This window comes from Drosophila obscura, unplaced genomic scaffold (assembly GCF_018151105.1).
Source record: "Drosophila obscura isolate BZ-5 IFL unplaced genomic scaffold, ASM1815110v1 contig_179, whole genome shotgun sequence".
In the NCBI taxonomy this organism is placed as follows: Eukaryota; Metazoa; Arthropoda; class Insecta; order Diptera; family Drosophilidae; genus Drosophila; species Drosophila obscura.
The window spans coordinates 7,505,983-7,518,820 of record NW_024542766.1 but is presented as its reverse complement, the minus strand read 5'-3'; the positions used below and the strand labels follow the sequence as shown (position 1 = coordinate 7,518,820).

Sequence of the window (12,838 nt, the reverse complement as noted above, 5' to 3'; positions counted from 1 at the left end):
GTTGCTTCTTAATTTTTTTTGTTCATTTCTGCTACTCTTCTACAAGCATTTCCCTTCTCCATTTTGCCATTTTGTTTCCCCCCATTTTATGTCTGACTTTTAGAGTTTTGGCGCGCGTTTCCTTTCATTGGGGAAACACTCACTCCAGCTCCCCCCCCTTTTTGTGTGTCTTTGCTTAAAGACACTTTGCTGTTGCTGTTGCTGCTGCTGCTGCTGTCCATTGAAGTTGTCTTTGTTGCAGTCATTAGGTTGAGTCTCGCTTAGTCGTCTGATGAATCATCAAGTGAGTTGCAATGCGAAAATGAAAGTTGAAAGGGAAAACAGAGGATGATGTTGCTGAGGAAGGATGTTTGGGGCTGCTAGAAAGCTAATGGTGTAATAAGGGAATAATAATACGAAGGAAAAGCATACAAAAACCAATTTTGCTTTAATTTTTCAGAGCATTTTCCCCCATGTGTGGGGGGTCCACAATATAATCTTGCAAAAATCTGCCACTATAATCTTACAAATTAAAGCGTTAAGCGTTTGCTGCTTAATTTTCCTGCCATTTAAGGTGCTGGCTGGCTACCGAAAGCTCTCCACTCCACTCTATAATTATCTCCGATTAAATGCTTAGCGCAGTGTGCTTTATTGGCCAAGCAAATTGAGCCGCTTCTACACTTATGGGCCAGGCAAATTGAGCCCGAGCTCAAAGCCGCCAATACCAATATTAGCATTGGCATGCGGTTCGTTTAATTCCTCTGGATATATAAAACATACATGCATATAGGTATGACCTCATGCGAGATATGAGCAAGACCTATCCACGTTTGGCATAGTCAATTATTAAATGGAAAACAAATAGAAAGACACTTGGGGGGCGTGCAATTATTTGTCAGTGATGCGATGAGCGAAATATCTGTAGATCTGTAGGCTACCACGATTCAGGCAATTGTTTTGTCAGTGAATCGCGGTTTTTATTTTCACTTTTTCTATAGTTATTCGATACCTCCAATGACTCCTCAGGTAATGCAATTTATTGGCAAATATTTCTCCATTTATTTCCCTTAATTTCTCGTATTTCATTAATTGTTTGTTGGTGATTCTACAGTTCAGCAGCTTCCCCTCTCTCTCCTCCCATACACCCCTCCTGTTGGCTTTATATTCTCCAACGTCTATCACCTTCCCATATCCAATGCATTGGCTCACTTTTCGATAAACATCTAACACGTTTTCCATTTTAATTTGCGTGTCGCTTATGCAAATTATGCCGCGGCAACTGGTTGAGGTTTTCCATTGGACTCATCATAGTCCCCGTGTCCTCCCCTCCCCCTGCAAGCTATGGCTAAGCAAAGTCTCAGCTTCAATCCACTATAGCCGCGGGTTGAATCTCAGTTCAAGGTCAGTCCGTGTCCGAGTGTGAATCCATTGGTTTAATTGAGCCAAAGCTGAGCTGAGCTGAGCTCATGCTCTGGCACCATTAAAAGTGCTGCTTCGACTTTTACGACCTCTGGTCATATAAAAGTGCCACCAGATAATATTATTTAATTGTTAAGGCATCCTGCTCCAGCCATTCCCAAGCAGGAGACACATCCTTCCGTGTGGTGTGTCACGTTACTCATACGCAGCGTAATCAATTTTTATGCCTGTCGCTTACGTGAGCTGGCAGACAAATGATGCGGATGCATATCCAACGGATATGGAGACACGGAGAAAGTTTCAAAGGGTTGCGCGGCCCCCCCACCCTTAGCCTTCCTTAACAGGGCTGGTGTGAGAGTGTTTCTGCCACCCCTTCTCTGGGGGTTTATGGGGTGTACGTGGTTTTTTAATTTAAATCGTGTTTATTGTTATGTGTGGTAATGTGGTATGTGGCATGTGGCATGGGGCAATGTGTGTGGCGGTAAGGAAGGGTGCTGGGTGCTCTACCCTGTTGTGATCACGTTTGCAAATTTTATAATTTAATTAGTCTGGCTGGCAGTAGAAGGAAAAGGCATTTAAAATGCCTGGCAAGTCGCCTAATTTAATAATAATAAAAATGTTAAATCGTTGGGGAGAAAGGGCACGTTTCTTGGTTTGGTTTGGTTTGGTTCTGTTTTATTTCTGTTTAATTTTGATGAATGGCAATTTTCCTTTGCCTTAGAGAAGCAGCGCCATTTGCTTTCCAGATAAATTAACTCATTCTTCAGGGCTTCCGCTGCAAATGCGAATAATGCCTTCAATCTGTGTGAGTGTGTGTGAGTGTGTGTGTGTGCGCGGGGCACGTCTGACTGTCCAATTGCAATTACAACTTCCGCTATGAGTCACTTTGAACTCTGCCCTTCCCCAAACTCTTCTCTAATGGCGCTCATTAGTTACCCTTCGTCTTGGTCTCTGTATCGAGTCGCGTCTCTCTCAATGGTTCGTTCATCTGCCTCCATCCATTGTGTTTTTGCTCAGTCAGTCAGCTGTCTTTCTTGGCCCGCAGGCCTTCAATCTCCAACAGTCTCGGAATAGCCATAACCTGCCAGTGACTCTGCCAGTCACGTTGCATCATAAAAAATACCCAAACGCCGGCAAAATAGTTTAACCACAGAACAGCTCTGTTGGGGCTCCAGCCCAAGGGTTGACACAGGGTTCTAATGCATAAATATGCCCACTAGTGTTGGTACAGTGCAGCACACTGGGGGAAAAACACACACACAATTAGAAGGTGGTTTCAATATGTATTTTGGGATCTTTTAGAAGCTAGGAAAGAATTCTTTGGGAATATAAAAAAAGGTTACTGGGAATTTCGAAGCTAAAAATTAAAGCGATGGAAGTTCTGAAAAAGGATCACTTGAATGGAGAACTTGAACTTCTTATGTGGAAGATCCCTTGATCAAGGGATTGAATACATTTCTTTTCTTAGGAAAAAGATTGCTCTCCTACGTATCATTTAGCATTTTCGGAGCACCATTTCCTCATACCATTTACTGAATAATTCTATAGCTGAGAATATATTCCTTAATTTTTCCATATCTTCAGAGTTTTTCCACCAATTTTCGCATATTTTTCGGCGCAGTGTACGAGGGTCGAATCTGTTCAAAAGTTTTTCAAGCCCAGCTTAGACTTTTAGACCCTTTTGCACTCTGCTGTCTGCTGTCTGCTGGCCATGACTCATGTGCGACGATTGCAGCAGAGGTGAGTTGCAAGTGGCAAATGCAACGTCTTGCATATAAAACAGGGCAACAGTAGAGAACATAACAGAGGGAGAGAACAGTAGAGAACGGTAGAGAACGGCAGAGAACTTTAAAATGCAAGACACGAATGAGATATGCTCATAAAGGAGGGGGGGTCTTATGAGAGGGAACGAGGGAATGGGTGGGGGTATATCGGTATGGGAGAGTCACAATTGTGATGATAAATTATCCCGTCAAGCCCCAAAGCACCATGGACTAACCTCTCTCCTTTTCCTTCTCCCTCTCCCATTGCAGGCCCATGTGGTGACGGCGTTTGAGCAGTCGCTGACCAACATGACCAATCGCCTGCAGCAGCTGACGGCCACGTCGGAGCGCAAGGATGGAGAGCTAACGGACATGCGGCAGACCATTGAGCTGCTGAGGAAGCAGTCCATCCAGGCGGGTCTCACCACAGCGCATATGCAGAGCATGGGACAGAATCAGCATCAGCTGCAGTCACAGTCGCAGTCGCAGGCCGGCGACCAGAAGCCACCGCCAGGACCCGGTGGCAGTAGATCCACCAGCAATGGCAATGGTTTGGGATTGGGAATGGGAATGGTGCGGCAACAGAGCACCGACTCCATGTGCTCGTTGAATTCCATAAGCTCGGGCTGCTCGTCGGCGCAGGACAAAAACAAGGCCAACAAGAAGAAGGGATGGCTGCGCAGCAGCTTCACCAAGGCCTTCTCGCGCAATGCCAAGATCTCGAAGACTAGTCGCCATGTGGGACACCACCACCACCAGCACCAGCACCAGCACCACAATCATCAGGAGCACAGCAGCTCCGGGAAGGCAACGCTCCACAATGGTCATGGCGGCGAGCCATTGGGTCTCGCATCGTTGGCCACTCAACCGGCGCCGCCGTTGCCCAACAACAACAGCAAGCAGAGCAGTCCCGCCAAGACGCTCACGCTGATCGACAATGCCAAGCCCATCGATGCCATCGACCAGGACCAGGATCAGCAGGTGGTGGAGGACCTCAAGAAGCAGCTGCGCGAGAAGGATCTCGTGCTCACCGACATACGGCTGGAGGCTCTCAGCTCCGCCTCGCAGCTGGAGAGTCTCAAGGACATGATGAACAAGATGCGCTCCGAAATGATGTCCCTCAAGCAGAACAACGAGCGTCTGCAGAAGATGGTGACCACCCGCTCCTTGGCCGGCTCCGAGGTGAGCCTCGGACAGGCGATCAGCCCCAATGGATCGGTGGCCGGCATCTCTGAGGTCTCGCGCCGCTACTCGCTGGCCGATGGCAGTGCGCGACCGCCCATGGAGCTGCCGGGACGGCTCAGCGAGGAGTTGGAGGAGGAGTGCATGCCACCAGCACCGGCGCCAGAGCCGCCGCCACCGCCGGCACCCAACACCGCCGCTGTGGCGCCGCTCAGTCCCAGCACACACATCGATCTGACGCCTCCGCCACCGGCCTTGGAAGCGGCACCGCTGGCCAGTCCCGTGCACATGCCCAGCGCCGTCGAGGAGCTGCCCGATGTGTGCGACGGCAAGAAGATTGCCATCGCCTGCTACCTCGGACAGCCGGAGTCGTTTGCCAAGTACTGCGAGGAGCTGCTGGAGCTGGATGGCTTCTATGCCAACGGCTCGATCATCGCCAGTCACGAGGCCGATGCCCAGTCGCAGAACGAGCGGCAGGGCGAGCGGAGCTTCGCAGCGGCCAGCTCCAACGAGTTCATCATCGCCTGCACCTACATCTCGGGCAAGACGACCTGGCAGAATCTCGACTACATTGTGCGCAAGACCTTCAAGGACTATGTGGCCCGCATCGATCCGGGCACCAATCTGGGCCTGAACACCGACTCCATCACGTCGTACCATCTGGGCGAGGCGAAGCGCGGCCCGGAGATGGGTTTCCCCGAGCTTCTGCCCTGCGGCTACATTGTGGGCAGTGTCCGGACGCTGTACATCTGCCTGCAGGGCGTTGGGAGTCTGGCCTTTGACAGCCTCATTCCGCGCAGCATTGTGCACCGCTACATCAGTCTGCTCACGGAGCACAGGCGACTCATTCTGTGCGGTCCCAGCGGCACTGGCAAGTCCTATTTGGCGCGCCGCTTGGCCGAGTTTCTGGTGGCGCGTGCGGGCCGGGGAAATCCATCAGAGGCCATTGCCACGTTCAAGTGAGTCTTTAGCTCATAGCTCATATAATCGAATCTGCGACTAATCTCCTCCTAACTTTTCTGCTGCAGCGTGGACCACAAATCCTCGAAGGATCTGCGTCAGTATCTGGGCCACATTGCCGAGCAGGCGGCCATTGCGAATGGCGCTTCGGAGTTGCCTTCTGTGATCATTCTGGACAACTTGCACCATGCCTCCGCCCTGGGCGATGTCTTCTCCTGCCTGCTGAGCGCCGGACCGGCCAATAAGTTGCCCTGCATCATTGGCACCATGTCGCAGGCCACCTGCAACACGACCAATCTGCAGCTGCACCACAACTTCCGATGGGTAAGCTATTACTATATAACTTTACGCCCCCCCGAATGGCAACTAACTCCAATACCCTGTTGCAGGTCCTCACGGCTAATCACATGGAACCCGTCAAGGGCTTCCTTGGACGCTTCCTGCGACGGCGCCTATTCCAGCTGGAGCTGCAGACGCAGCATCCACAGCCAGAGCTGGCATCGGTGCTGGCCTGGCTGCCCTCTGTGTGGCAGCACATCAATCGGTTCCTGGAAGTGCACAGCTCCAGTGACGTGACCATTGGGCCTCGTCTATTCCTCTCCTGCCCGCTGGACCTGAAGGACTCGCAGGTGTGGTTCACCGACATTTGGAACTACCATCTGTCGCCCTACCTGGTCGAGGCGGTGCGCGAGGGAGTGCAGCTCTATGGACGACGGGGCGGCGCCTGGAACGATCCCTCTGCCTTCATCCGCAACTCTTATCCCTGGCCCTATGGGCCCGACTCAGTGCCACCGCTGCGACAGATCAATGCCGAGGATGTGGGCCTAGAAGGCGTGGCATTGACAAACGGCGAGAACCAGGATCCTTTGGTGGGTTTTTTTTTTGCCTTGGAATATCATTATTTGCAATACTAATCTCGGCTTTGTTTTCCACAGCTCAATATGCTGATGCGCCTGCAGGAGGCCGCCAACTACTCGGAGGCGCAGGATCAGGAGTCGGACTGCGCCAGTCTGGACTCCAATGTGACGCCGGACAGCTCTGCGGGCGCCGAGTAAACGTCTCCCCACTTCGTACATGCCAAATTGAACCGAAAATTGCCGAACCCCCGAACACGTTAGCTGTGGGCCCGCTGCTATTACCCCGTAATCCGCACAAATGAGATTTCTTGCACTACTTTCGCAGCCGAGTTCTTAAGCAGTTCCAAGAGGTTTCCATTTGCACCAACTCTCTAGCCTATAACTTCTCCTAGCTGTCCATCTGTCCATCCATTCCCACATCTAGAGTTAATTGTACTTTTTAGCGCACTTGTTAAAAATGCAAATTGTCCACCTCCAATCCTCACCAGGACCACATTTAGAATCACACATTCAACTCTAGTTATTTGGCCCCCAGCTGCGCTTCGATGTTCGAACCAACAACCCAAAATGAGAGAACAGAACTCCAACTAACATGAAATGTTAGACAATTGAGAAAATACATCCTTTTTGTACATAGAAAAACCAAAATCCCCTAGTCTTAAGCGACACAACTGTACGGCGGTATTGGCTTTTTATACCCTAATTCCCAAGCCCAATCGCAAGCCCCGGCACCTCCCCCGGCCCCGGCAGATCGTATGAGAATAATCGTAAACGTAAACTAATATCTAAACCTATTGTAAAATGTAGCTATAAGTTTTTGCTACTACCAATTTACAAGATGTGTGTGTATATTTGAAGGAAAAAGCTTTCACTTTAGTTTAATTATTTGCGTAATTATCATTAAATATTGTTACAAACATATTGCATATTTATAAAAAGAAATCCCTCGCCCCCCCGATCCCCCAATCCCCTGCCCCAATGCAGCAGCAGCAAGTACCATTTAAATATTTATTATGCCAAGAGCCCCCGCTTCAAAACAAGAAATAAGCGAACATAAATACGTAAAAGTGTCCACCCTGGGATAAATAGCTAAAAGAAGAACCACAAGTCCCCAAGCAGTTGAGAAACCCCAACACAAAGTACTATCCATACTAACAGTAAAACTATATGATACAATACAACAATTTATGTGTCTCTGTCTAATTTAAATGTGTGCATTTATGAGATATGACATCAAATCAAAATAAAATAAAATATAATATAAAAAAAAAGTTGGCGTTCATTTTATTGGGTAAAATTTTGTCACAACTCTGTGAAGGATATTTATCCGATCCAAGGAAGCCATTGCCTGCCTTCATCGCCCCAGAAATAACGGAGAAATGAAGATATATATATATGACTAGAGAAAATATCATTGATCCTTGGTCCTTTATAAGGACTCCATAATATCGAGGATTTCCTGCCGATCACGGGGACATGTACAACGTCCTGACCGGACGAGAAATGACGGAATTAGAGAGATTTAAACAACGCCAAAGCTAATTTCGCCTAATCGGTACATTTGAATTTCGCGCCTCATGATGTCTGACAAAAGCTTGCCAGTATGTACTAGCTAAGTTTCATATCGACCAGCCTTTGACCTGGTGTAAAAAAGAAAAACCAGCTGCCTGCTGAAGATTTCTGTTCACCTGGTACTCGGTCTGGAATTTGTCTAGTTTTCGGTCATTTGAGCATAACAATTTCAAAAGTTGTTGTTGTACAAAAATGTGTTGTTGTTGTTATTGTCAATTGTTGTACAAAAAAGTTAGTTCCAAAAGCGACCGTCGCAAATAATGGGGGCGCCACTGTGCAAATCAATTTGGTTTGTTCCTCAGTGGCGCCCCACGGTCAATGACGGCCACCGCTGGAACTAGCCTTGCTACGCTCAAATGGCCGAAAACCAGACATTTTTTAAACCGAGTACCAGGCGAACAGAAACCAGCAGCAGGCAGCTGGTTTTTCTTTTTTATATCAAGTCAAAAGCTGGCCGATACGAAACTGGCAGCACTTTATAGCGTTATTTAAAATGCGTATAACTCTGCTAATTCCTGTCCCTTCTGGCCATGCCACGCCTCGTCATGATCGGGAGAAAGTCCCCTACCGTTTGACATCAAGGACAATAAGGATAGTGCCTTGGAATCGCTATAAAGCCTTTAATCTTTCGCCTATTTTCGTTTGCTCAGGGCGGGCCACGCCCCCATGTGATGGGGGAAAAACTATAGACGATGGAAAGTTTGGATCCTAACGATCCTGGAAAAGTTGGTCTTGCGCCGAGCGGAGCTCATTTGGCCGAGATATAGCGTCCCAAAGTATTGGCTGCCCTAATTTTAAAATACTGGTTTTTTTTAAATCAAGCCACATCTCGGCCAAATTGGGGCAGATCTGGGCGTGGCATGTCTTTTTGTAATCAGGAGAGTCCTTTCCATCGAATGGCATCCGAAAAAAGGACATTCGGCAAATACTGGTTTTCGCAAAAACGATGATGGTTACATCATGATTTTCGCGAAAACCAGTATTCCTCGGATGTCCTTTTATTGGATGGGGATCGACAGTCTGGATCCTCAGGATCCTGAAAAAGTAGGTCCTTCAAGGATCTGACCCTTTTTGGACGAGATATAGCGTCAGAAAGAAAAAACCAGTATTTTTGTTGTGACGCTATATCTCGGCTATTAATGGACCGATTTGGTCGGGCCACATCTTTTTGTGATCAGGATATTCCCCCCGATCGTTTGCAATCAGTTTCGCATCAAGGACATCAAGGACTAATGATTCAATTATTTCAACTCCGCCATTTCACAACCGGTCCAGAACTGACGCATGTCCTCGTGAGCGGAAGGGTCTCCTGTATCCTTTGAATCTTTCAAGGACCTCAGGGCTGGAAGGATACGCCCTTTACACGCAGTTTCATTATATATTGGCCGAATAGACCAGCCTAAAAGCATGCCATACTTTTTAATAAAGCCAACCCCCAAAAGTATGCAGTAGTATTTTAATATATTTGTTTTTCTCGTCCCAAATGGGCGAGCCACGCCTTCTCGTGATCGCGAGAATTCCCCAGAGCGATCATTAAAAAGAAGTATAACGTTTATTATTTTAGTTTATTCAAACAAATAATTCAAATGGTCATTAGGTTTACTTGAGTGTGTGGACCCTATAGGGGTCACGAGGGGACCAAAATCTGTTCTCTTCTGAAGACGAGACGGCTGCAGGTGCGTCAGATGTACGGTCTGCTTGAGCACACATGGCTGATACATATACATCTGATGGAGAAAAGAAAAATCCGAAAAAATGTAATAGATTTTGCAATAAAAGTTCTAATTAATCATAAATTGTGAACTTTATATTTAATTTAAAAGACACCGCAAACTTTATAGCTAAATTGAAAAATAGCTAAATCTGATGGTAAAAGTAGCTAGCTGAAATATCGCGCCCAATTAAAATACTTTACAGCACTAATCTGCTGTATCGATACTATGGAATATCGATATATACTAATGTTTTAAGCCAAATATATGGTAAATATATTTATTTTTATTGCTAGGGGCTTCCATTAGACTGCAACTAAAATGTATACTTAAATACTGCGATAGCATGTGAAAGCAGAGTCTCGATAAATATGTGCTTGGTTTTTGGCTGGTTCCCAACACTACCCTACAATCGATTGCTATTATTCGATTACTCATTTTTGCGCAGCGAGTTAGGTAAAAGAAAAAAGTTGTTTAAATTCGAAAATTGTGAAAAACCAGTGAGCACAAGAGCCTGCCATAATATAAAAGGAAAAGCCTGGGACATGCCCAAGCTAGACAGCAACGTAGGCGGCCTGTTTGTGGCCAGGGCGACAGAAGAGATGTTGGCCGCTGGCCGATTACACAACAGCGCAGCGCAGCTGTGAAAAATGGGAGAATTATGCGAAGAAGGCCCGACTGGCAGCACAAACTATGGCTTGGCAGATGGCAAAGGGGTGTACGCCGGGAACGCCTTTGATGGTCGTGCGACTATGCTAATACAGTGATTTATATATCACTCAGTGCTGTGCTCCAAGTGTTACATAACCTAGTGCCCCGGTGCATGTGTCATGTACTCACCCGCTCTCTCTCTCTCTCTCTCTAACTCCAATTGCAGCAACTGCAATAGAATGGCTCTCAGACTAATCAACAGCGCTGTGTTCCGCCAGCTGGTCGCCCAGTTGCCCCGCAACGCCCAGGTGGGCAGCGTTGCCTCCGTCCACACCCTGGACAAAATTGGCAAGCGCGAGGTTGTTGGCTACGGCTGGAACGGCACCGCCTGCTACGCCGACCGTGTGGACTACCCCATGCCGGCTGTGCGCTTCCGCGAGCCCAACAACGAGATCAACGCTCTGCGCGCCAAGGAGCAGGGTGACTGGAAGAAGCTGAGCCCCCAGGAGATCAAGGCCCTGTATCGCGCCAGCTTCTGCCAGACGATTGTCGAGGTCCAGGCCGGCTCTGGCGAATGGAAGCAGCACTTGGGCGTTAGCCTGCTCTTCTGCGCCGGTGCCATCTGGATTGCCATCCTGATGAATCTGTTCGGTGAGCCATTACATCCTCTGAAATAATCAAACATGGAAGAAAATAGAGTTAAAACATTTACTTTTAGTGTACGACGAGCTGCCAATTACCTTCGATGATGAGCACCAGAAGGCCCAGCTGAAGCGTATCATTGATCTGGAGATGAACCCGGTGACCGGTCTGACCTCCAACTGGGACTACGAGAAGAAGCAATGGAAGAACTAAGCACTAGCATAGGCCAGATTCCAGATAGGGCTCGCCCCTATCTCCTGTGTGTGTGTGAGGCAGTAATTAAGCAAACGTTCGATGTCGATGTTTATTAAGTGGAACCAAACCCCAAGAAATTAACAATTAAAGTTGCGGCCGCTGCTGGCTAAACTGACACACTCCAGCGTCCGGAATGGAATCTGATGATTGGGATTTGGATTGGGATTGGGGAGATCCCATCAATCCTTGTAATGCTCATAGATAGTATCTTTGCATATGATATGCAGCAGCATAAGCTTCTTCTCTATGTACTCCTTGAACTTTGTTACCTCTGCTGCGGGCAGTACACCGCCTCCGCCGGGGCTCACCATACCCCGGTGCTGGCTCCAGCACACCTCCGCAATGTTGGGATAATTACTCTTAATCAATTGGATCAAACCCTTTGGGCCGTACTTTTGCAGCTCCTCGGGCGAGAATACCTGCTCGAAGGAAATTTCGGCACAGGCAACGCCGAGCATCATGGCAGCACACAGAAGCCAGCATAGAGTAGACGTAGACGTGGACATCTTTCAGTGTTTGCAGTGGATAGTCGTTTAATGCTGGAAATAAAGTCCATAGTACATACAGCCCAAACGATTTGCTATGCCTGCTTGTTTAACCGTTTAATTTGGCTTCGCATGCTGCGGCCAATTGCTTTGATATTTTCTCCATCTTAGCTAGCAGCTGGGCCTTCGCCTCTGCCTTCAAACTGCTCGTGTGGCGGCGGCAGATCTCGGCCAGCGATGGAAAGTGCTTCAGTAGCCACTTTCCCTGTTTGTCTTGGTCACCCTTGGGCAATATTTCGACCGCAAACGCAACGCCAGCAATGGCCACTGCCACCACTAAAAGCAACTGCCAGGCGACAAAACGTTAAGACTGTGCAGAGACAGAGCCAAACAAAAAAAAAAAACACTCACCACCTGGACGAAACGATTCATTTGAAATTCGAGCAGCTTCTGTTCTGCGAGGCTTTGCTTTCGCTCAACTCTTTACTGGCTATTGAATTGAATATTTGCACGCTTTACAGATCAATCGAATTCGAATTGGAATTAGTGACGCCTGCGACGGTGGCGGCGACTCTGATGACGCGGTGACCTTCGGTGTGGTATTCGTCGCGCATCTAGAACATTCTTTGCCATCTGCTCGACTTCGAATAGAAACTTGATAGTATCCTTTTTTCCCGGCATCGGTGCAGCGGCACTGCCAAGTTCAAAGGGCATTTTAATCGGGAGAGAGGGCGACTTGAATTGTATTTTCTTGACTTACAGCTGCTTTTTCCATTCCTCCACCTTGCTGATCCTGGCCGCGGTCTCCAACTTTTCCAGTTCGATTCGATTCTGCTGCTCAGCTGCAACGCCAGTCAAGACCGCTTCCGTAGTGCCATAGACATGGTCATAGGGCGGCTCAGTTGGGGGCTCATCGGGTCTATCGTCCATTGCATAACTGAAACGGGCACAGAAATGATTTAAGTATCAAAGCAGCTCCATGGGTGGAGGCTTTACTTACTGATTGTACCAATCGAAGGCCTTGTACGGCGGTCTGTGCATGTTGTGTGGCCGCCCGTGATGCGGTCTATCGTTGCGCTCATGAATCCGCGGGTCCTTCTCCGGGCCATGTGCGTCGACACCGCACGTATAGATATGGATGCAAATGCAGAATATGAACAACAAAAACATCATGAATATGGCACTAGTCCACTCCGATGCTGGCCATCACTGGATGCGATCTTCCCCATTCATTTCCTTGGGCTGAAACATTTTGGATTAGTTAGCAGATCAATTAGTGAAACTAATTAGCAATTTTAATGCTTAATAGCTGAGGTCTGTGAGTGGTTGAGTGGGGAGTTCTGTTAGCTGCAGGGCATGGT

General features: G+C 48.0%; 3 protein-coding genes across 10 annotated transcripts in view; 2 read left to right on the top strand and 1 right to left on the bottom strand.

Annotated features, from left to right (window-relative positions):
- The window catches only part of LOC111080758 (protein sickie), a 209,087-nt gene extending 201,883 nt beyond the window's left edge, over window positions 1-7,204 (top strand). For all 8 annotated transcript variants that reach the window (XM_041592292.1, XM_041592290.1, XM_041592289.1 and 5 more), the window contains 4 exons: window positions 3,432-5,302; window positions 5,372-5,627; window positions 5,693-6,172; window positions 6,239-7,204. In XM_041592292.1, the coding sequence (XP_041448226.1) occupies window positions 3,432-5,302; window positions 5,372-5,627; window positions 5,693-6,172; window positions 6,239-6,358 (2,727 nt within the window). In that variant the 3' untranslated portion in view covers window positions 6,359-7,204. The remainder of the gene's footprint in view (window positions 1-3,431; window positions 5,303-5,371; window positions 5,628-5,692; window positions 6,173-6,238) is intronic.
- A 2,602-nt stretch (window positions 7,205-9,806) lies between these two features.
- On the top strand, window positions 9,807-11,107 carry LOC111080761. Its single transcript, XM_022376571.2, has 3 exons — window positions 9,807-9,900; window positions 10,322-10,746; window positions 10,814-11,107. The coding sequence occupies exons 2-3, from the start codon at window positions 10,335-10,337 to the stop codon at window positions 10,948-10,950; spliced, it is 549 nt and encodes a 182-aa protein (XP_022232263.1). The 5' UTR covers window positions 9,807-9,900; window positions 10,322-10,334; the 3' UTR covers window positions 10,951-11,107.
- Window positions 11,028-12,703, bottom strand: LOC111080762. Its single transcript, XM_022376572.2, has 4 exons — window positions 12,478-12,703; window positions 12,238-12,414; window positions 11,889-12,171; window positions 11,028-11,823 (listed from the first exon to the last, which is right to left on the bottom strand). Exons 1-3 carry the CDS (start codon window positions 12,648-12,650, stop codon window positions 12,021-12,023), a joined length of 501 nt encoding a protein of 166 aa, XP_022232264.1. The 5' UTR covers window positions 12,651-12,703; the 3' UTR covers window positions 11,028-11,823; window positions 11,889-12,020.
- Between the last annotated feature and the right edge of the window lie 135 nt (window positions 12,704-12,838).

Excerpts from the sequence above, each read along its gene's own strand:
- LOC111080761 (XM_022376571.2), top strand. The coding sequence starts at position 10,335 with ATGGCTCTCAGACTAATCAACAGCGCTGTGTTCCGCCAGCTGGTCGCC. Across the intron at positions 10,747-10,813 it reads CATCCTGATGAATCTGTTCG|TGTACGACGAGCTGCCAATT; the intron begins GTGAGCCATTAC and ends ATTTACTTTTAG.
- LOC111080762 (XM_022376572.2), bottom strand. The coding sequence starts at position 12,650 with ATGATGTTTTTGTTGTTCATATTCTGCATTTGCATCCATATCTATACG. Across the intron at positions 12,415-12,477 it reads GCCTTCGATTGGTACAATCA|TTATGCAATGGACGATAGAC; the intron begins GTAAGTAAAGCC and ends TGCCCGTTTCAG. Across the intron at positions 12,172-12,237 it reads GAGGAATGGAAAAAGCAGCT|TGCCGCTGCACCGATGCCGG; the intron begins GTAAGTCAAGAA and ends TGAACTTGGCAG.